Source organism: Sorghum bicolor, chromosome 1 (assembly GCF_000003195.3).
Source record: "Sorghum bicolor cultivar BTx623 chromosome 1, Sorghum_bicolor_NCBIv3, whole genome shotgun sequence".
NCBI lineage: Eukaryota > Viridiplantae > Streptophyta > Magnoliopsida > Poales > Poaceae > Sorghum > Sorghum bicolor.
The window spans coordinates 4,686,757-4,709,775 of record NC_012870.2 but is presented as its reverse complement, the minus strand read 5'-3'; the positions used below and the strand labels follow the sequence as shown (position 1 = coordinate 4,709,775).

Genomic DNA, 23,019 nt, shown 5'->3' with positions numbered 1-23,019 from the left:
TCGGAACAAAGGTCACGGTTAATCGTGGCCTTTATCGAGGCGGTTTGCCTGCCCGCCTCGGTAAATCAAAATAAAAAAACAAAAATAAGAAAAATGCATGGACAGGCCCGCTGAGCCCATCCACTGGCCCGCCAAAGCCCATCCACAGACCCGTCGCTACCTCGTTCGCTCCGTCGCGCTTCGAGCCAGACCCGGCCACCATCCGCCTGGATCTGTAGCCGCCTTCATCGTCGTTGGCACGGCTGCCTGGATCTAGTAGGAGGAGGTGGTGGCGCCGCCCGAATCTTAGCAACCACCACAGCAGCACCGAAGGGAGAGAGAGACTCGCAGCAGCCACCACACCGCCAGATCTGAGCGACTCGCAGGAGAGGGAGCTCTGCAGATCTGAGCCGGACTGCACCATCGAAGGAAGGAGCTGGGCCGCCGTGCGCCATTCCTTGAACCATGGCCTTCCCGCGCCGCCGCCGGGGAGGGCGCTGGCTACTCTACGCCATGGCTGGCCTGCACGGCACTGGGAGGCGGCATCACCGGGGAAGGTAGGAGAGAGGGCGTCGGCAGGAAGGGATGGGAGGGGGCAGGCCAGGGAGGGTTTGGTGAGGAGAGGCGACGGGCTGGGGAGGGTAGGGGATGGGAAGGAGTGGGGTCGGGCTGGGAAGGGGAGGGGATGGGCGACGGAGAGGTGAGGTAGGCGGCCATGTGCGGGAGTGAGAGGAGATGGGCTAGGGTTTCGACTTTATATATATATATGTTGTGACAGAGTTTGGCTGAGTGGGCTTTCTCATGGGCTCGGCCATATTAACCGAGGCGAACCTTATAAGTGGCCCGCCTCGGTTAATAGGGCTATTTCTGGAGGCAGGCTCCTTTATAATAACCACCTCCGTTAATAGATTTTGTGAAACGGTTTTTTTTAACCGCCGCGGTTAATAAAAAATAACCGCCTCGATTAATGTCTGGCATTAACCGAGGCGGTTTATAGGCCCGCCCACCTCGGAAAAAAAATTGAAAACACCTCCCAAAATATTTTATGTAGTAGTGCATCGACAACTACAATGTGCAATCCAATGCTCAAACACACTCTCTCTCTTGTTTCAAGCATCGCACAACTCACACACTGTGGCTAGTCTAAGCCTACCTAAGTCCCCGTCCCCACGCTAACAAGGAGGAGAAGCCACCCTCTTCCTCCAAGCACAAGAAGAACATGTAGCACTCACACTAGGAACCAGGTTTTTAGTTTCCCTACGAGGCTATAACAGCTAGCGTTGGTAATTAATTGCATTACCGACTTACCGTTCTTGCACCCACTCCTAGACCAAACAACGCCCTAGTATTAATGTTCATATATATATACTATATACAGAAAATATAGTCTCAATAGATAGTTTATACAGAACCATTTTTTATATAACCACATACATTCTCTTCATTCTCTACCGATTACATTCTTTCATGTCTTAGTTCTCGTATAGATATGGTTTCTAACTTAAACTCAGTTTCTATAATTTTTCTTTTTCTCTTCAATAACTACCTTGTCACATCAGCAAAACGTTTAGGTGATCGTACAATTAATATCTATAGAAATTATGATGATTTCTGCATCGAAAGTGCTCTAATATTTTGTTTAAAAAACAGTAGGCTCAATATTAATGCGGGTTATTCAAAAACATTAGCATGCTAAGGTGTTTTACATGTCATATTTATCATCTTTGGATATTTTGGCTTATTTTTATCTGAATAGCGAATATATATAAATAAGCATGTGGTACAACGCCGAGAATTTACAACACCCAAAAAGTACTCCCTCTATATCTATAAAGAAAGTTGGTTAGAACAACGACATAGTCTCCAAAGCCTAACTTTGACTCATTATTTTTATAAAAATATTTATCAAAAAGTGATATATATGCTTTTGTGAAAGTATTTTTCAAGATGGTTTTCACATTTTAAGATCCAACAACTTAAAAAATATTCATGATTTATATTCTCAATATTTAACTTAAATCTCGTTTAAAATGACTTTGTTTATGGATATGAAAGGGGGTAGGAAACAAGACGGACCCTCATTCTGGAGTTTTGGTTATCGACAAATTGTGGGTGCCACGTGCCAACCACCTAGAGTTATCTTGAATCAGGAGCGTCCGGCCTTGGGCTGTCATGAACTGACCATACCACCAGTACCAGACTGGAGTTTTTGGGCCGGTACAGCACGACAAAAGTAGCGTAAGGTACCGAGGGCCAGCCCGGTCCAGCCCAAGGGCTAAGTCCCACATCACATCTGATCATCTGGTGGTGCAAAAGACGCTGATAATTCCTCAGCACCGTGGCGGCGCGGCGCGGCACCACACATCACTCCGACGTCAAACTCCGGCTGGGCCAGAGACGACGAAACAGGTCCGCAATACCCTCCACAAAATCCCGCATTCTCAGCTCCGTAGCCGCCTAGGCCTGGCCTGTGCTGCACTGCTCGACCTTGACGCCACCACCGCGCCGCCACTTGCCGCTGCCGGCCGGACCCAGCCAATCCCGTGCGGGCACCTGAACGGGGTACCGGGCCCCGGACCGCAGTCGCCTCAAGACTTCAAGTGAGAAGTGCAGTGGCAACGGAAAAGCTCCATGACCGGGGTCCGGGCGTAAAGCTGCGTACGGCGGCACGGTGGCACGCACGGAAGCATTTGGCGGCGCCACCAACCGCCCCTCCTCACCATTCCAAACGCTCATTCGCTTGCCGGCCGGAACTGGCGCTTGTGGGCAGCTAGTTCCTGTGCTGCGTGCGGCCTGACTCCTGAGGAATGCCGCACTCCGTCCTCGCCCGCCTGCCCCACGGCTCCATCCGACTCGTCGTCGCCTTCGGGCTGCTGCTCCTCGTCTCGCTGCTCGTCCTCCACCGCCGCCCCGGGAGGCCCCATGCGGCGGCCGCCGCTGCCGGCGGTCGCCTCTCCGATCCCGCCGGGCTGTTCCTGTCGCTATCCCCGGGGGCCAACGCGAGCATCGCGGCCGACCTCCGCGCGCTCACCGCGGGGCCGCACCTCGCGGGGACGCGCGCGTCGGCGGGGGCCGCCGCGCACGTGCTCGCCCGCCTCCGCGCCGCGGGGCTCCGAACCCTAACGCGCGAGTACGAGCCGCTGCTCTCGTACCCCGGGCACGCCTCCCTCGCGCTGCTCCGGCCCGACGGCTCCCTGCTCGCGCGCCTGTCGCTCGAGGAGCCCGCGGACGTGGGGCGCCGCGTCGTGCGGCCGTACCACGCGTACGCGCCGTCCGGCGGTGCCGTCGCCGAGGCGGTGTTCGTCAACCTCGGCCGCGAGGAGGACTACGCCGCGCTCGAGAGGCTTGGGGTGGGCGTGCGCGGCCGCGTCGCGGTGGCGCGCCGCGGGGGCGGGTACCGCGGCGGAGTGGTGGCGCGCGCAGCGGAGAAGGGAGCCGTCGCCGTGCTCATCGCGGGCAACGCGGATGGCGGCGTCGAGAGAGGAGTCGTTCTTCTCGGCGGCCCCGGTGATCCGCTCACCCCCGGGTGGGCCGCCACCAGCGGTGCGGAGCGTTTGGGGTTCGACGATAAGGCAGTCAAGAGGCGGTTTCCGAGTATCCCCTCCATGCCGGTGTCAGCCAAGACGGCAGCAGCGATCATTCGAAGTCTGGGCGGTCCGGCTATGCCGGCGGAATGGAAAGACGGCCTTGGGGTGGATGTCGGTGGCGTTGGACCTGGCCCCACTCTGGTCAACTTCACCTATCAGGTATACCTTGCTGTCTTGTTTCTATGATTATCAAGAGACAACAACACGACATATATACGGACAAACTGGATGGACAGCTAGATCCAAAAGCCTATGTGGATTTGCTTTGTTGTTGTGAAGTCATATGGCACATTTGTGGTGTCTCGATTGGGAACCGGATGTAGTGAATTGACGTTAGCTTAATATGGTATTGCTTGCTTCTTCTGTTATATCTTGCTGGATTGTCTGTCTATATTTGTGTGCTTCCATCTATAGAATGTCCATGGGTGCGTGTTTCGTAAAGTGAAATTCATTATCTGATTTTGTTATGAACTTAAGACATTTCATTCATATGAAACTTAAGAGGGTGTTTGGTTTGAGGATTGTTAGCTTGTGGGGATGAGGCGGTGATGGATCAATCAATTCCATTCCATGAACCAAGCAAAAAGTTCTGCATACCATATGTAGTGAGTGCTGAGGTTGGTTTGATATACATGTTGTTGGGTGGGTGGGGGGGGGGGGGGTTCTCATGTTTGATCTAGGAAATGGGTTGGTTATAGAGTTGTCATATCCTAATCCCTGAATTAATCTTCTTGTTTAATTTGTAAACTGCATGAATTATTCAATCAGCATGCCGATCTACATGACTACAATGCCAATAGAAGATCAGGAATAGTGTGTGCTATGTGGATATTTACCAATACTGGACCAACCGCTTACTAGGATCAAACCCTTTCCTGAACCAAATTTAGAGCTATTAACAAGCATTTAAATGCCATAGGTTTGCAAGTAGTATGTTTTTATATCTTTCTTCTGTTGTTGTTGACATTTATGCATTTGTGTTGCGCTTATTCTGTATTATGCCCTTGTCACCATGTACTTGAACCAGGTTACCTTTTAAATGCATGACTGCCCATAAATCCATGTCTTATAAGGTTTTTGCTCTTGTGAAGTATAATTGTTCATACCAACAGTATTTTAGAATGCAAGTTTCTATCATTGTTACCTGTGGTATGGAATGTACATGAATATGTGCTTAGACTTCCATATTGCTGCAAGTTCTGTGTAAATACTTCTGTACATGTACTTTATAGATGGATACACTATGATTGCTATTATCTCTTTGTTTAAGGAGGACAGGAAGTTTTATAAGATACGAGACATTTTTGGTATCATAAAAGGGCAAGAAGAACCTGACCGTTACGTGATACTCGGTAACCACAGAGATGCATGGACCTATGGAGCAGTTGATCCTAACAGCGGGACAGCTGCACTTCTAGACATCGCTCGGCGTCTTGGAACAATGCTGCAATCAGGATGGAAACCACGGAGGTCCATCATTCTTTGTAGTTGGGACGCTGAAGAATTTGGGATGGTAAGTAGACATGGAAGAAAGATGATAAGATGCTACTGTATAAACATGACGTATAACTGCAAATGGACCAAGAGATGCCCTTAACATTTTGTCATTTTATTGTTTAAAAATCACAAATGACACAACTACCTAAATATCTGGGATATGTTGTCTTTTGACTCATGACAATACACAGGTGATGCTGAATAGCAGTGTTGCAGTCTAATTCTTGCCGATTCAATATAATGCCCCCCCATGCCCCCCCCCCCCCCCCCCCTTTTTCTTTTGCTGTTATATCAGATCAACTTTGTATGTGATATCTAATTGGCAGCACATTTACTTCTTGCTACTTTTATTGTCTACAATTTGAATGTTCTTTTCCTCCCCAGATTGGATCAACTGAATGGGTTGAAGAGAACCTCGAAGATCTGCATTCCAAAGCTGTAGCTTACTTGAATGTTGATTGTGCTGTGCAAGGTGTGGGATTTTTTGCTGGCTCTACTCCCCAGTTGGACAAACTCTTGGTTGATATTACGAGACAGGTAGAAGCATTTTTTAGTCGAGCTATTGTATTTTTCTGGTTTTGGTCTACAAACTAGCTAAGCTTTGAAATGATGTTGAAACCAAATTATTTATTATTGGACAAATTTAACATCATCAAACCTTTTGCATATGTCTGAAACAACTTGAGGCATCGATCAATAGTAGTACTCAAAATTATAATGTTAATACCATTTTCTGCTGTATGGCTAAGCCAGACTGCCAGAATGAATACATGACCTGGATTATAATTGAAACTTTTGTTTCCCAGGTAAAGGATCCTGATGTTACAGGAAAGATGGTTCATGATACATGGAATGAAATGAGTGGCAGCATCAAAGTAAGAATTAAGAATTTTGAAAATTTGTTCTGCATATGTAGAGATTGTTCGCACTATTATCTAGCATTGTCATGTAGTTCTAGTTGCAAGATGGTTATTCAGTTACACCACAGCTGAGCCACATCGAGCATAGTTTGTTAATTGCAGTTTTTGTACTGCTTTGTCGAACCTTTTGTGTTGTGATGGTAGTAGAGGCAGGAATGTACTGTCTTATGTGAGGTGCCTGCCTCTTGCAAATCCCACTTGGAGGAGGGCATATGCTCCCATCAGTCCTCTTGATCTTGCCATGTCCACCCCACCACACCCGCACCCCACTACCACCAAGAAAGAAGAAAGAACATGCTTGGTTTCTGCATGTGACTACCCTATTCTTTTGCTTTATGATAGTTTTGTCCTTATTCCATGACCTGTTTGAATTTAGACTAAATAGGGCAGAACAATTTGGTTCTGCATGCTCTTTAAATTTGACTTTGCCTATAACTCCCTTTTACTTTCTCATAGTTTTCTCGTCACTTCCTTATCTGCTTGGCTTAGGCTGTGTTTGAACTTTGAAGTGCTTCTGCATTTAAACCAAACATGGAATCTAAAGCTGCTTTCTAGAAGCTGTTGCTTTCGTGCAATTTTCGCAGCACCTTGGACTCTACTTTCGGCTTTCGGTCTTTTGCTTTTTACAAATGGATGGCAATAGAGAGCTGTTTCAAGGAAGATAGAGAGAGGGGTTAGTTTTCATAGTTGTATCAAACAAGTAACTTGCAACATTCCACAACACTTCTACAGCTCACAGCTCTTCACAAAAAGAGCTCGATTATTTTGAATGACTGATCACTGCTTGCTTTATATATATATATATATATATATATATATATATATATATATATATATATATATATATATATATATATATATATTTGAGGGGAAAATGCTGCCAAGTCAAGACTTTGCTTGCCTTCTATTTGTTTGTCCTATTTCTAAACAATGTCAACTCTGCAGATAGAAAGGCTTGCCAGAACTGATTCCGATTTTGCTCCATTTCTACATCATGCTGGAATTCCCTCTGTAGACTTGTACTATGGAGAAGGTATGTCAAAACAGAATAGTTTTTTTTTTCCTTAAGAGAAAATAACATATTGGAGATCAGACATGTCCAAAATGTATTTGCTAATGTATATTTATTCTGCTGGACCTTCAATTGAGGATCATTGCAACTCAACCATTTTGAAGTCTTTTGTCTTAGCTGTACATGCAATTTTGAGGCTATGTGCACCTATAGTTATTTCTTAATATTTTTTTATCGAATCACCTTGGAGTTCACACCTACAGTTTCTCCTTTAACTCTATTTTGTTCTATCACGTGTCATGTAAATTCTTCTAACATGGTGTGTGGTCATCATTACTAACCAATGCAGTGCTAATGCAGAATTTCCTGGTTACCATACTGCTCTTGACACTTATAATTGGATGGAAAAGCATGGCGATCCATTATTTCTTCGTCATTTGGCTAGTAAGTAAAAACACAGTTTGCATAGAAACTTGTTCTGAAGAGCACAAGGTTGCCTTGCTTGTGACATTTCTGATCAAAATTATGATTTAACTATATGTACTGATACAAAAAGGGTCAACAATAAGAATGAACTGTTGCCTGTAAAGCTAGCTACTAAATACTCAACAATTTTCGAAATTTTGGTGCACCAAAATAATGTATTGCTAGCATTTCTTGTGGTAATCCTAGGAGTGCTTATGCAGTTTTTCTGCTTCATCAGTCACAGAAATTTGGGGACTATTAGCTCTTCGATTGGCCAATGATCCCGTGTTACCTTTTGATTATCAAGCTTACACTTCAGACTTACAGGTACGTTGACTCTTCACAGTTACAGGTTCGTTGACTTTCATGTGCACACTTGATTTCTACATTGCAAAGGTGTATTGCTTGGAGAATACCACTTAATATGTGTGACATGAGTGACTTTGGTTGAATCTGTAACTTCACAGTGATTTTTTTTGGAACATGGAGATGTACATTTGAGTAAATCTTATCTACGACAACTCACACATTGCATAACACCACCAATTTGCTTTCAGTCATTATTATTGCGTATCTGATTGAAATTTACAATGTTACAGGAGCATATAAAAACATTTTCTGCGCTGACGGACAATGGCCACGCAGTAAATTTGATGAATGGGTTCGTCAATGATCTTTCTGGTGCAGCTATGGAAGTTGTGAAGGAGATGAAGGTATCAATTTATGCCATGCTTCTGGTTTCATGGATTTGAGTAGTGTCGGTCAATTTCAACAATCTAGTGATCAATGGAATAATTTCTTCTCCAATTTGGAACTGGTGTTTGAAGCTAGTTGATGATGTGCTATTTTGTTGGTTTGGATTCAAAATCCAGAAACTACAGCAGCTGGATTTATATGATGATCACGCTAGGATGAGAAGGCGATTGTTGAATGATCGCCTCCTACTTGCCGAAAGAAGCTTCCTGCAACCTGAAGGACTCCAAGGAAGAGGATGGTTTAAGCATCTGGTGAGAAACACATTTCAGCGCACTTGTACATTATTTTCCTTTCAAAACTAAAACTTACATTTCTTTCCCTAGTTGTACTCGCCTCCGGAGGATTATGAAAGCAAGTTTTCGTTCTTCCCGGGGATCGCGGACGCCATCTCACGGTCGGCCAATCTGAGTGACAAGGAACGGGAGGTGGCAGTGCAGCATGAAGTGTGGAAAGTCTGCCGGGCAATTCAAAGGGCCGCGAGTGTTCTTAGAGGTGAATTCAGTGAGCGAAAACCGATAAATTTTAGTTCTTTGGTGGCTCCATGAGATGTGTTTGTGTAAATAAATAATAATAGGTATTTAGTATCTGCACGAAATGGAAGTGTGATGAGAATGTGCTGCTTTTGGGCGTACCCAAACCTGTGCGGAAGGGGATCCTCTAACACACTCTGCTTTACGTCACTGGGACATAAACGTTTGTGCGTCGTAGATGGGACATCCGACGGTAAGAATCAACCAACGCCAAAACAGAGAGCACTCGTCGGCCCTGGTGCGCGACGCGGCGCAGAGCAATTGAAGCGAGGGGGGAACGGCTGGAAGACTAGTAAAAGGGCGCGAGAAAATAGAATCGCCGTGTAGCTGACGGAAACAAACGAGTTTCCGCCGGAGCGGACGAGAGCAAATATAGATAAAATAAAAATTAATTGCACAGTTTGGTCGAAATTTACGAGACGAATCTTTTGAGCCTAGTTAGTTTATGATTGGATAATAATTACCACAAATAAATGAAAGTGCTACAGTGTCGCGAATTTTTTTCCTTCACCAACTGAACACGGCCCATCAAGTTGGGGAACGCTTTCTCGCAAGGTTCAACAAGTTTGGGAAGAAGCAAGTGGTACTTTAAAGGAGTAGTGTTCACTTGAGCTGTCAAATCTATCAACCATTCAGCAGTTTTTCTCTTACAATAAATCAGTGAACAGTACTTTAAGCCATGACTTATTAGCTAAGTGAACAAATAACTATTAGTGGACATTTTACAAAAAACAAATATTAGATATTATTTTGCTTTGCAGAGACCAATTACGAATGACATTCTTGATGCTGAACTATTTAGAGATTGATGTTTTGGTGAGGTACTTTCGGTTTTGGGCAATCCTAGGCACGGTGAAGGACTGTATGCAATTCTGTGTTCAAGGTTCAGCATGGAGAATTCTGTTTTTGTTTAACCACAAGACTTCGAGAGATGAAAATCATGCAGAATACTGGTTCAATTTAACTTTCTTTTGCTATTTTACATATGAGCATTCTAGTAGCATGCCAGTTATCCACATATGCTGACAATATGCAGTAGCTGAAGTGAAGAAGGATAGCACTTCTGAAAATTCACATGAAATTGATTTTGTTTTACCACGTTAAAGCCTCAATCTCTTTTGCCATATTAAATTAACATCAGTAAATTGAGCCAATTAGAGTCTTGACATGTTCAAATTGACACAACAAGTCTACATCCGCTTTCTCAATTCAGTAACAATCTTCAGTTACTCTGAAACAAACATTCAGATCACATTCAGTCCACACGACCTCGATCTCAAATCTCAATTCAGAAACCACCTTCAGTTACTCTGAAACAAACATTCAGATCACATTCAGTCCACAAGACTTTGAGCCGTGGTGCAGACTTGCCAGAAGCGTTGGCCGGCAGCTTTGTCAGAACAAAGTGAATACGCTGGTGTTCAAGCAAGTGCTGTTGAAAGCAGCAGCATGGTTCCTGCGAGGGGCAAGAACACGAGGAAGGAGGGGAGCGATGACGTGCGAATTGCGATGGTGGAGGAGGCTAGCTCGGGGAACCTGCTCCACCCCTCCTGCGCCCCATGCCGACGGAACTCGTTCCACCTGCGAGCAGCTTCCGCCACCGAGCCGCCGCCGCCGCCCGCCGGGGACCTGTGAGGAAACAACAAGGATGGAGAAGAAAAGAATATGCCATCTGATATTGAGCTGGGCTGTTATGGGGCAGCAGCAATTCTCCTTTCTTGCTTTCCATGCATGGTAGATGGAGAGCCGTTGCCACTTGCCATATTTCTTCTCTTTCCCGGCATGGAATTTAGCCGTTGAAGACTTCCATATACACACTCACGCCCATGCTATACATAAAACGCAACATCTTTCTCAGCACCCAGCGTATCTTTGCAAGATCTTCGAAATCTCCCAGCTAATCTTCTCTCCCTCTCTCTGCAAAATCTTGCAAAAATCTTCTCTCCCCCTCGGCAAAATCTTGCGCTAGATCATGTCGACGAGCGCAACAAACACGGAAGCCGCCGCCGCCAGCAGCAGCCCGGGCAAGCGGTGCGCGGCGTGCAAGAACCAGCGCAGGAAGTGCGGCCACGACTGCGTCCTCGCACCCTACTTCCCGGCATCGGATCCCCAGAGATACGCATGCGTGCAGAGGGTCTTCGGCGCCAGCAATGTCGCAAGAATGCTCCAGGTAAATAAATGAATCATGCACCTCACTTCATCCAACACCATACTGCATGCATGCGTAGACAACTTTTTTTCTTTTTATTAGTTCCTTGCCACTGGCTAACCAGGATACTTTGGCGTCCAGCATTAGCACGTAGTAACTACATATTTAAGCATCCTGGTGCTTAAATATTTAAGCATAACAACACATAGTAAGTACTTACTACGTGCTAATGCTGTACATATAAGCATAATAACACAATTCTTCTTCGTTTAGCTAAACTCATTGTGAACCATCTTCCATTGGCAATTTGGCATGGAGCATGCATGACGACGTCATAAAAGATAATTAAAAGCTAATCAAGTAAATTGCTGTGCTATTTATTTTCTGTGGTACGTGTAGAATCTCCCTGTCCACGAACGAGCCAGAGCAGCGGACACGATGGCGATGGAGGCGCGCCGGCGGGTGCAGGACCCGGTGTACGGATGCGCCGGGATCGTGGGCCGCCTCCAGGGAGAGATCAGAGCGGCGCAGTGCGAGCTGGCCAGGACGCAGGCCCAGATCGCCGTGCACGCCGCGGCAGCCGCAGTTCGCGCGCGCCCGGCGCCGGCGGTGGACGCGCTGGCGGCGGGACAGCACGCGCCGGCAGCCCCTCTGCAGCAGCAAGACGATGACGCTGCATTCCAAGGATTGGACGCCCTGCTCATCGATGACTGTCGCTGGGACGGTTTAGCTCGTTTGCTTTGATGATGACACAAGTCCGTCGCTGGCTAATTTGTCCACATCTTGAAAGAAAGTGATCTAATACTTGGGCAAAAAAAACACTTAATTTTAGGCTCATATACGTAATAACGAAAGAAGCTATTATTACTATTATTTATCGGAGAAAGAAGTTATTATTACTGGTGTTTTGTCTTGGCGGCACTGTGTGCCCTATGTAAGGGTCCACTTTAATTATCTCTACCCGCACGTGCACGACGTCCGTCAGATCAAAACTCAGCGCATCTGATTAACCCGTCGAGAAATAGGGAGACCAGAGCAAAAGCAAAGGGATCGCCTACCACCGACGGCCGGCAACCTGACGCTGGCGGCGGCGGCGGAATACGCCCATTGCGGCTGCGACGAATCCAAGTATCACCACCGACCGCCGGCAACCGAACTGGCAGGCTCTGCTAGCTCCCGCGATTCAAACGGTACTGATTCCCCTCCCTCGCGCGCAGCCAATTTCGGTACTGGTCCTATCTGATTTGGTACTTTTCCACCTAATTAAGTCATTTGATTTTTTTACTCTAAATTTAACCACTTGTCTTATTCAAAAAAATTTGTACAAATATAGTTAAATTTAAGTCATTCTTGAAGAACTTTTATTAATAACCAATACACAACAAAAAAAGTGATATTTTGTATAAAACTTTGAATAAGACGAGTGGTCAAAATTGATATTAAAAAAGTCAAACGACTTACAATTTGGGACGGACTGAGTACTTTTGAGTACTTTCATGCTGGTGCCTCCTATTTTTACACCGTCCGATCTCGAATCATGGACGGTTCATATTTTTCTAACTATTGTAAAATTTCTCTTCAAATAGTACTGTTTGGCTCAATCTCAAAAAATTGATGCAAATTGTTTATGGATTTCATGCCAAGTAATCTAGCTTTGGGGAAAAAAATAAGGTTGCATCACTAATGTTGTATTAATCTGCTCTAATAAGCTATACCAATAAGAATACACTCTAGTATTACAGAACTAGTGGAATTAGAATTTTTATACACATATATGTCCATTGTTATGGAACAGCAGCACTTGTAAGAGCAGCAGCACTTATAAGTAGGTATTTTTTAAAGGTTCAATGGGGAGAAAAATGCCCACCTGATTTTATTTGGCAGTTTGGCTTGGCAGCCTTGGACAGACCCAGCTGCCTTCTATCAACTACTAATTAAGCCCACTGTGGCCCATACACGAGTGTGTTAGCGCGCTTCTCTTGGGTCGGAGAAGCTGGGTTTTACTATCCCAAACCTATACCCATCAAAATTATATGAACCCATTAAAAAACCCATGACCCATGACGGATACAACATTTGACCCAAACCTGTGCCCACGTGAGTTTCGGGTACCCACGGGTCGCCTATACCCAACAGTAACAATAGACTCAATTAGTATATATATGAGAATAATATACATATACATACAAAATAAATAACTATAGCTGTTGTAAATAGTTAATTTTATTTTTCCTCCCAACCATGCCATGGATTGGAGGCGGACAATCAAAATGAAGCACTGTTGTGTGCAGTGTGCTGCTGCCGCCTCTATCCATCTACACCAAAGGCTGCTGGCTTAACTAGGCTACAATTGTATCAACACCTATGCAGTACCAACGTGCTAGTGGTTAGGCATATATCAGCTATCCTTTTCTTAGTTCTTTTTTCTTAATTAATCTTTCACAAAATGTTTATGATTATCTAAATACAAGTTTATGGATTTGAAAAATCCATGGGTTCACGGGTTTGGGTATTACATTCCTAGATCCATGCCCACAAACCCGCTGGGTCTAGCATTTTGCCCATTAACAGACCCATAGGTAGAGAAATTGACTCAAACCCTTAACCTAATAGAGTAAAAATCCATCGAGTTTCGGATTTCGGGTGCCCATTGCCATCTTCTACTTCCAGGGCGTGCTGGACGATCTTCGGTGGCTGCAGCGGTACTAAACACTCTGTCCGCCAGTGCAGGCGTATAGCAGCAGCAGGCCAACCAAACGTGGCAGGCACCCGGAGACCACGACCACATGGAAGTCGGCAGAGGTCGTCGCATGCGCACACACTCCATGGCTAGATTTGAAGCTTGGTTAGCCTAAGCCGGTCCCCAGCAATGCCTTGTTTAGATCACTCTAAAATTCAAAAACTTTTCAAGATTCACTATCACATTAAATCTTTCGGCACATGCATGGACCATTAAATATAGACGAAAATAAAAACTAATTACACAGTTTGTCTGTAATTTACGAGATAAATCTTTTGAGTCTGCTTAGTCTATAGTTGGATAATAATTATCAAATACAAACGAAATTGCTAAAGTATCAAAATCCAAAAACTTTTCGGAACTAAACAAGGCACAAGTATGGATGTGTCTGGTTTCCATAAAAGTTTATTTGGTCTTGTCTCACACAGAATCACCACATCTTTAGCTTGATATGGTCACCTCTTTGAAGCATTGTGTCGAATAGGTGGTGAGCCCTGTTGCAGTCTTTCTACTTCTTCCATGATTCCATCCGAAATCTTTCCAAACAATCTCTTCAACCACAAGACGAGGTAGCCTCGATCCATAGCCACAAGTGTCTTGTTGCCATTGAGGTAGCCTCGATCTAAGCAGGAAGATACGATACGGTGGCGATAGTGTGACTATGATTGTCGATGGTGTGTTGCTGGCCATCGAAATCGTACGTGCACCTCGATGGGCTTCTCGAGCGCCGTGAGCTTAGTCCACGACGCGGTCGTGGAGGATGTCGCGAGCGCGAACTCGACAGTCATTGAGGGGCCGATTGAGGAAGGCATCGCCAGGGCACTAGACCTCCGACCGCTCGTGCTCCACGGACAGTGACGGGACCAGCACCGCGAGCGAGCCGAAGCGCACGACGATGTGGTGCGCTATATATGGTGCTGCCGGCCGAGTCGCCCGACACGAAGACCCCCCAGAGGCGGTGCACGAGGTCCATGGCCAATTAGTCCGATGACGGCGCCTCCCCTGCCTATGCCTCCATGCATGCAAGTTCGATGGCTGCTACCGGAGCGTGTCCTCGCCGGGGGGCCACCGCGCGCGAGGGATGGGGGTTGCACTGAGGAGGAGGAGGAGGGGGCGTTGGGGTGCCGCTGCATGGGGAGGCATGCGGGGCGGCCGTCGGGACACACGTGCGAGAGAGGAGGGTGAGGAGAGTGACGCAAGGGAGAAGAAGCCGGTGGTGGTTGAAGCCAAGCGTCCAAAAGAACGATCATCCTATGCATTTTTTTTTGAGCCAGGACGATGGGTGGGTTGCTAAAGCCTAGCTCTTCGGACTCTTAAGGCCAGTCTACTAGCTAGAGCCTAGTTACATTGGTCAACGCTTATAGACAGTTATGGGCTGTTGGGCTGCTTTTTTGCCAACGTGTACTCCAGCCTAATCCAAATTAGGCTTCATCGCCGCACAAACAGTTCGTACCGAACGAGCTAAGCGCCTTTGTTTTATTTATTTTTTTATTTATTGTAAGTTTAGCTATCAGAGACGCTTGTTGCGGTAATTTTTTCTCTCTCCCTCTAAGCGCTTTGGTAAGAGCTTGTGCACTGTACAAGTTAGCCGCCCAAGCAAGACCTCGAGCCCGCTTTGCTCGTCCTGCCTTTTGTGCAGCATACTAGCCCGTAGCCCCACGGAGAAAACAAACGCCTTTTGTGCAGGGCCGGGAGGCACGAACGATCACGTGACCGGAACGTTGCCCACTCTTTCCGTTTCCGTCCTCTGCCATAAACGCCACCATGCATAGGCCCAAGTCACGTGCTGTGCCGGACCACACCCACCATTATTGTCGGCTCTCTTCTCTCTCGTTTACTCCGTTGAAATTGAAAAGCTTGACGTACCTACCACTAACCAGGGAAGGAAAAAAGAAGCATGGAGTAGTGAAAGATACCTTTTTTTTTTACATCATCGATCGAGTAGTGACAGATTGAATGACGAGACATTAAAAGTATTTACATGGTTTCGTTTCCTTTGAAAACAAATTTGTTGAGCTTCTCTGTCACTCAACAAACGATCACAATGTATATGTATACCAACAGAAAAGAATTCATTGATCTCTCATAGAACTTACAAGCAGGTAATTAACAAAAAGGGAAATGAAAATATCTGAAATATTTCGCAAAATTAAAGGATCTAAGCTCCATGCATGCAATGCAATGCACACGATGCGAGAGAGCTTCCTCCGTGCCGGCCGGTTGCCTTGCCGAGCAGCTAAGCTAACACACGCCGCTATAGTCACGGAACATGAGCTCCTCCGGCCTCGGCCCGCCGGCGGATCCTGCAGCCGCGGCCGCCGCGGCGTCCCGGTGGCTTCCGCGGATGAGGATGAGCTCCTTCTGGCGGCGCAGCTCCACGACCTTGCGGTGCGAGTTGGAGTGCTGCGTGAGCACGAACGTGGGGCTGGCCGCCGGCCGGTACTCCGGCATCAGCCGCCCGGACTTGAACCGCACGCCGCACGCGTTGCACAGGGTCTTGGGGCCCAGTGGCCCCGACCGCCACTGCGGCGTCTTCTCCGACGCGCAGTGCGTGCACCGACGCACGCCGCCGTCCACCATGCCCACCTCCTCCCCAGCCGTCCCCGCCGGGCTCTTCTTGCCGCGGCTGCCGCCGCCGTTCGTCGGGCGTGCCGGCTTGTTCGACGACGACGTGAAGTCCGAAGACGAGCAGGACGGTGATGATGGAATTGGCGACGACGACTGCGATGGTGGGCGCGGCACGAGGGACTGCCACGCCGCGGCAGTCGCGCGGCCGGACCGCTTGCTACGCGCGCCGCGGCCAGGCGCCGCGGCGGTGACGCAGCTGTCTTGACCGGCCGAGGTGCCTCCTCCATTGCCGGCTGCTGCTGCGTTAGCAGCCGCCGCCGCCGCCATTGCGGCATGATGCGCGGCCGACGAGTAATTCGGCATGTCCGAGTATGAGTCGTCCACGAACTTGGATAGCCACTCCAGCTCGGCAGCTTCCTCGCTCTGAATCATGCATCATGTCGCAATTATATTTGTTTAGCGATGATCTCATGCATCGAAACCTACTCTCTAGTCTAAGTACAGAAGGTGACACATTCATGTGTTTAATTTTGGCATGTACTTACGGGTATGTAGAACTCATCAGCGAAGGAGAGGAGCGACGACGTCTGGTGATCCGAGGAGTTGACGGTGGGTGACGGCTCACCCACCATGGGCCCCGAGGTGGCCGCGGTGGGGAAGAACTCGTGGGCGCCAGCGCCGCCGCCGGTGGAGAGGTCGTCCACGCGCATGGCGGCGTCGTCACCCATGGGCGGCATCCCGTAGTAATGGTGGTGGTGGTGCACCGTGGAGTAGCTGGCGCCGCCGTTGTGGTGACTACTCATCATCGGCGCGGTGGTGATGCTGGAGGCGTTGTGGTGGTACGTGCCCATTCCCATGCCGAGCTCCACCCCCATGGCCATTTCCCACTCCGACGCCATCGCCAACACAAGAACTAAGCTAGCTGCCTAAGAGCTAGCTAACCGTACGACGTACTACTACTGCTTGAAACGAGTAATAAGTGACCAGTGCTGGTCGTTACAGAGTACGAGCTAGTAGCTGCTAGCAGTGGCCTTTTACTAGTCCCAGTGACGAGAGTGAGTACGTGGGAGGGGTGAGGAGAGAGAGAGGAGGGGGATGGAGTGGAGTGGAGTGATGCCTGATGAGAGGGGGAGAGGTGTGCGTGACGAAGGGGAAGAAATAGTGCTGCGCTCGGGGGGGGGGGGGGGGTCGGAGGAGCTCATGATTAGATGCACTTTTACCTCTTTAGTTCAAATATTTATACTACTTCTGTAAAAAAATTAAAAAGTAGTACAAATTTTCTTTAATAAAGAGATTTGGAGGTACACCTAAAGTTACCCTTTCAGGAAGGAAGGGATTGTTGGGAAGTGAGGTGATCGGAAGAGAGAGAGAGTTGGAGCTACAGTAGCTAGCTAGCTAGTGGCACCAGTGCATGTGTGTGCACAAAACTATGTTGGACAAAAATCTATAAGATAGGATTAGGGAGAGTGCAGGGGCGAGGAAGCTGCAGCCCAGCACGGCAGCACGTGCCCCGTCGCATGTACTGCATCCATCCACTCTCTATGCCCACCCACGTTCATATGCTCAACTCCACCACCACCGTTCGTCTCATCTCTTCCCTCCCTACTCCCTAGCATAATAATTCCGTTAGTTACTGTCTGTGCCACTACCCGTACGTAGCAGCAGTCCCTATTTTTTTTAATAAAATAAAAAAACTGAAGAAATAGACAGGGGCGAAGAAAGAATCCGGTTACTACTTTAGGCCTAGTTTAGTTTGTGAATTTTTTAGATTTAACTACCATAGTATTTTTGTTTTATTTAATAATTAGTATTTAATTATTAGCTAATTAAATTTAAAAAATTCGTCTCGTAAATTATATATAAATTATACGATTAGTTATTTTTAATATATATATTTAATATTTATATATACATTCAAAGATTTAATGTGATAGGATAAAGATTTAATGTGATAGGATGAAAAGAATTTCTTTGAGAACTAATAAACGGGGCCTTAACCGCAATGCAATGCACGCACACGACCACGTGACTCCATGAGCTGCTGTAACCTGAGCATGCAGCTGTCCATGGAACTGGATGCCGAAGCATCCTGGCGTATCAATATGCTGCTCGCCTCGCAGGGGTGTTCGTACTCGTACGCAAGCAGGGAAAAGGGGGGAAAAAATGTCAGCATCAGCCACGCATGCACCGTCTCATGGTAGTCGGTGTCGTCGTCCCGGCTCCATTCGACGGAAGTATTTTACTGCCGTTTTTTCGGTTAACGATCGGTCACCGGCCGGCCGTGCCGGTTCGTACGATGACAGAGGCCGGCGGGGCGTGTGGTACCTTCTCGTACGGTGAATTATATGATCAGGCTCATTGAGGTCTGGTTTAGACCCGAAATGTTTTTGATTTTAATACTGTAGCACTTTCGTTTATATTTGATAATCTCGTAAATTATAGTTAAACTATATAATTAGTTATTATATATATATATATATATATATATATATATATATATATATATATATTTAATGCTCTATGCATGTGTCGTAAAATTCAATATGATAAGAAATTTTAGAAAGTTTTTAGATTTTAGAGTGAACTAAACAAGCCTGATTATTACTAGTCGCTGTAACACACAGTTTGCCCAATTAAGGCCTTGTTTAGTTCCAAAATATTTTGCAAAATTGACACTGTAGCTTTTTCGTTTGTATTTGACAAACATTATCCAATCATAGACTAACTAGGTTCAAAAGATTCGTCTCATCAATTTCGACCAAACTGTGCAATTAGTTTTTATTTTTATCTATATTTAATACTTCATGCATGTGTTAGATTTGATGTGACGGAGAATTAAAAAATTTTGTAAAATTTTTTTGGAACTAAACAAGGCCTAAACTGGGGTGGGGTAGCCAGCTTTTGCTAGCTTGCTGTAGGTTGCGGGTACCACGTAGTAGTAGTAGCTGCGACAAAGCCCGACACTAGACATGTTGACACATGGTGCGCCTGACACACACGGAATATTGATTCGTGAGCTATGATGCGAAGCTGTCGTTTTACACGTTAGCTCTCCCCGGCCCTGCCGGCCACACCGTGTGATCGATGTACTCCAGTTGTCTCCATTTTTTGAAAAATACACGTACAGTACGTATGTGATGTTTATAACAAGCCAATTAATTACAGTTCGGTTTAAACTGTGGAGAAGTATATTGGGTTTCGACAAGTGGACACTTGTCATGATCGAGCCATCGCCAATGGCAGCTCCCGATCTGACGAGTAGATAATAAATTAGCTGGCTTGTGGAGATTAGGAGGTGAACCTCCAATGGCCATGGGTACGGGTGTGCGCAGGGAACGGATCGGAGCTAGGGCTTTGTTTAGTTCAGAAAAGATTTCGATACTGTAGCATTTTATTTTTATTTAACAAATATTATCTAATTATGGACTAACTAAACTTAAAAAATTCATCTCGTGATTTACAGGCAAACTGTATAATTAATTTTTATTTTTCTCTATATCTAATGCTTCATGTATGTGCTTCAATGGAGAATCTTGAAAAAAATTTTGGTTTTTAGGTGAACTAAACAAGGCCTAAGTCGCCGTTGGACTGAGTGGCGTTTACGCTGAGAGTTCGGATAAGCTAAGATAAGATAATGTTACTGCAACAGGAGTTTTCTACACCGGAGTTTTCTACGACTGACACTACTGCTCGTACTACCTCCATGCATGCAGTAATCAATGATGAGGTGAGCCGTGAGAGTGCGCGGGCAATTTAACGACGGCGAGGCAAGGGGGGCCTGGCGGTGGCGGCTAGCGGCTAGCGCTGCTGCTGAGGAAGAGGGATTTGCTTTGCCTGGTTACGGTGGTAGTTAGTACCTTAAAGGGTTTGACGTACGTACGTCAAGGCAACGTGGAGTGTCGGCGCTTTGTATGTGGGGATCCCTCGCTCCGGGCTCCGGCAGGGCCTCTGAGCTCTATGGCCCGGTCACGGTAGGGTCAGGGCTCTGTTTTGGTTTGTTTTATTAAAGTTTACCGTCTAGCTACATCTACCATTGAATCAAGCAATATCACACTGTATATGTTGGGAGACAAGCACGGCGTGATAATAAACAGCTAACATGTAGGGCCAGTTTGTGCGTGGGCATCTGTCTCGTTAGTTTTGCTTCTGCAGCATCCCATTGTACAAAGTTCACATTGTTGGAAACTAATGGATATGTGATTTCTGTCTCGAGCCGTTACGAAGGGGTAAGACTGTTTTCCCTGATCGAATTAGTCGAAGGCTTACGAAGGAATTCCACGTACACGTGATGATTGGTAGCGCCCAAGCCAACCAATAAATGTGGGCTCGAGTCGAACATCGCAATATAAAAGGAGGACCCGACTTCTCATTGGGTTACGGCTTAACAGAGAAAAGTTCCCCTAACACTTCCTCAGTCTGATCTAAAGAGGACGCTGGATCGACCCGATGGCCGCCGCCCTTCTTTCTTAACTCCGACACCGATCAAGTTTTTTGGCCAGTGTCGTTGGCGTCCTAAAGATTGGCATTATCCTAACTCTGAATAACTACATCGACCTTGTCTACACGTCCCTGCTCCAGCACTGATGGCGGAACATCAAAATCCATAGTTTATTGAATGATCTTAATGTGTTTTATTGACTAAACTGTATTGATCTTCCATCTAACACACACCTACTATCATAGATTATTCACGGTACAACATGTATGCATGCATGTGCATGGTATATTTGTATGGTTCTGACTTCCGGAGATGAATGAAGTTTCACTTTCACCTAGAGGCATTTTTTGTTAGGCCTTGTTTAGTTCATCCTGAAAATCAAAAAGTTTTCAAGATTCTCCGTCACATCGAATCTTGTGATACATGCATGAAACATTAAATATAAACGAAAACAAAAACTAATATACAGTTTAGCTGTAAATCACGAGACGTATCTTTTGATCCTAGTTAGTCCATGATTAGATAATATTTGTCACAAACAAACGAAAGTGCTACGGTATCGAAATCTTTTCACTTTTCAGAACTAAACAAGGCCTTAGCCGCTGATAAGCTTCCGAGCAGCCGGCCGGGCATACATACAACCAAACGTGGCATCGAATCACGTGAGGGCGACGAGGATCCCGAGGCGCGCGCTGGTGGGGTGGGGGTCCCCAGAATCAACGCGGCACGTGCCCACTCGTGCTTACGCATGCAGTCCCGTCCCCCGCCCACGTGACGCGCGCCCGCCCACCCCGGGGATGCAATGCAAGCCCATCAAAAATCAGGCCAGCATCTCCAGCACATATTTTTTCTTTGTTATTTATTGTAGTTTATCAACTCTAAAAAATAAATGGAAAGGAGAAAAATAAAATATCTTCAAAAATTTTACAAATCTGACTTGTCATTTACCAAAATGTGGACCCAACTGCCGAAAGTTTTCACGCGCGGTCTCGGTCCGTTCGTGGGCTTTCTTCGCGCGGTTGGCCGCCACTCACGTTGAGGAAGTCTGCCGTCACTCACGTTGAGGCGCTCGAAGAGAACGAGAAAGAAGGAGACGAGCCAGCGGAGGAGGTGAGGGAACGCCAGCGAGTCCGGAAGCGGATGGCGTAAGAGCGCAAGTGGCGGAGGCAGGAATTACATATAGGGAGGGCCAACCAAAAAAATCCAACTTATCAAAACTAAGCATAATCGGCGACCGCCTAGCTTGATTTATCGACTTGATGTAGGTGCTCACATTTTCTATATGTATTTTAGGATCAAATGTGTTATTTTTCCGGTGGTAAACAACACACCCTTAACAGAAAGATGTTTGAGATGATTCTGTAAACTAGCTTGAGAGACGCGTCTCTATTTTTCTAAGGCACTTTTAGTATTATCTAGTTATGTTTTGTATTCCCTCCATCCTAAATTATATATCATTCTAAGAATTTTGGAGAATCAAAGTAGAAAAAATCACAAAGATTTATACCATCAAATAGGTATACTGCGAAAATATAATTAATGAAGAACCTAGCGGTACTTAGTTAATATCATAAGTATTACTATCTTATTGTATAAATTTGGTCAAATTTAGGATGCTTGGTCTCTCTAAAATTCATAGAATGACTTATAGTAATTTAGAAGGGAGGGAGTACAATTTTATTATATAAAGTATACTGATGAATATATATAAGAAAAATTGTTATATTTTTCTCTTAATATAAATAAAAATCATAAATTTATACTAATAAAAATGTTTGTTGACACATGTTAGGGGGGGCCATGGCCCCTGCCAGCCCCCTGGCTCCGCCACTGAAGAGCGCGCGCGCACACTACGGTGAGCGTGGCGGTCGAGGACCGGAGCACGGCGAGCGACAACGCGAGCAGTGCGGCGCTGAGGCCGCCACAGAGCGGGGGCTCCTAGAAAGTGACGAGAGCACGCTGTGTCTTGCGGAGTAGGACGGAGCAGAGAAGCGTCCACTGCAGCGGGCGAAGGAAGTCGGCGAGTAGCGGATAGAGGCCGTAGAGCACGAGCAGCGCGGTGGTGAGGCCCGCGCGCCATGGCAATACAGAGGGACGCGATAGATCGGTGTTTGCCAAGTCGCAGATGGACTTGCATAAATGCCAAGCCTTCTCTGAAATTTGTCAAGTTTCCAAAAATATAAAATCAATATGCAAAAGTGTTGGAGATGTGTTTTTTAAATTTTGACAAAAAATCAAAATGCAAAAAGCAATATGTAAAATTATTGGAGATGCTCTTAGTTGTGAAATGATTTTAGATTTTGACACTGTAGTATAAGTTTTTTAAATTTCGCGACGAATAAACAAGGCCTAGAATCCATCCACGAGCCTAGTTTAAC

At 46.2% G+C, this 23,019-nt stretch overlaps 3 protein-coding genes across 3 annotated transcripts; 2 read left to right on the top strand and 1 right to left on the bottom strand.

Annotated features, from left to right (window-relative positions):
* LOC8084129 (probable glutamate carboxypeptidase VP8) lies at window positions 2,349–8,847 on the top strand. The gene is made up of 10 exons (XM_002466283.2): window positions 2,349–3,725; window positions 4,837–5,079; window positions 5,448–5,600; window positions 5,870–5,938; window positions 6,929–7,016; window positions 7,356–7,439; window positions 7,699–7,787; window positions 8,060–8,173; window positions 8,333–8,467; window positions 8,540–8,847. Exons 1-10 carry the CDS (start codon window positions 2,787–2,789, stop codon window positions 8,759–8,761), a joined length of 2,136 nt encoding a protein of 711 aa, XP_002466328.1. The 5' UTR covers window positions 2,349–2,786; the 3' UTR covers window positions 8,762–8,847.
* LOC8061193 (LOB domain-containing protein 24) lies at window positions 10,719–11,639 on the top strand. The gene is made up of 2 exons (XM_002466282.1): window positions 10,719–10,916; window positions 11,295–11,639. Exons 1-2 carry the CDS (start codon window positions 10,719–10,721, stop codon window positions 11,637–11,639), a joined length of 543 nt encoding a protein of 180 aa, XP_002466327.1.
* Window positions 15,610–17,345, bottom strand: LOC8061192 (GATA transcription factor 2). Its single transcript, XM_002463718.2, has 2 exons — window positions 16,749–17,345; window positions 15,610–16,626 (listed from the first exon to the last, which is right to left on the bottom strand). Exons 1-2 carry the CDS (start codon window positions 17,100–17,102, stop codon window positions 15,877–15,879), a joined length of 1,104 nt encoding a protein of 367 aa, XP_002463763.1. The 5' UTR covers window positions 17,103–17,345; the 3' UTR covers window positions 15,610–15,876.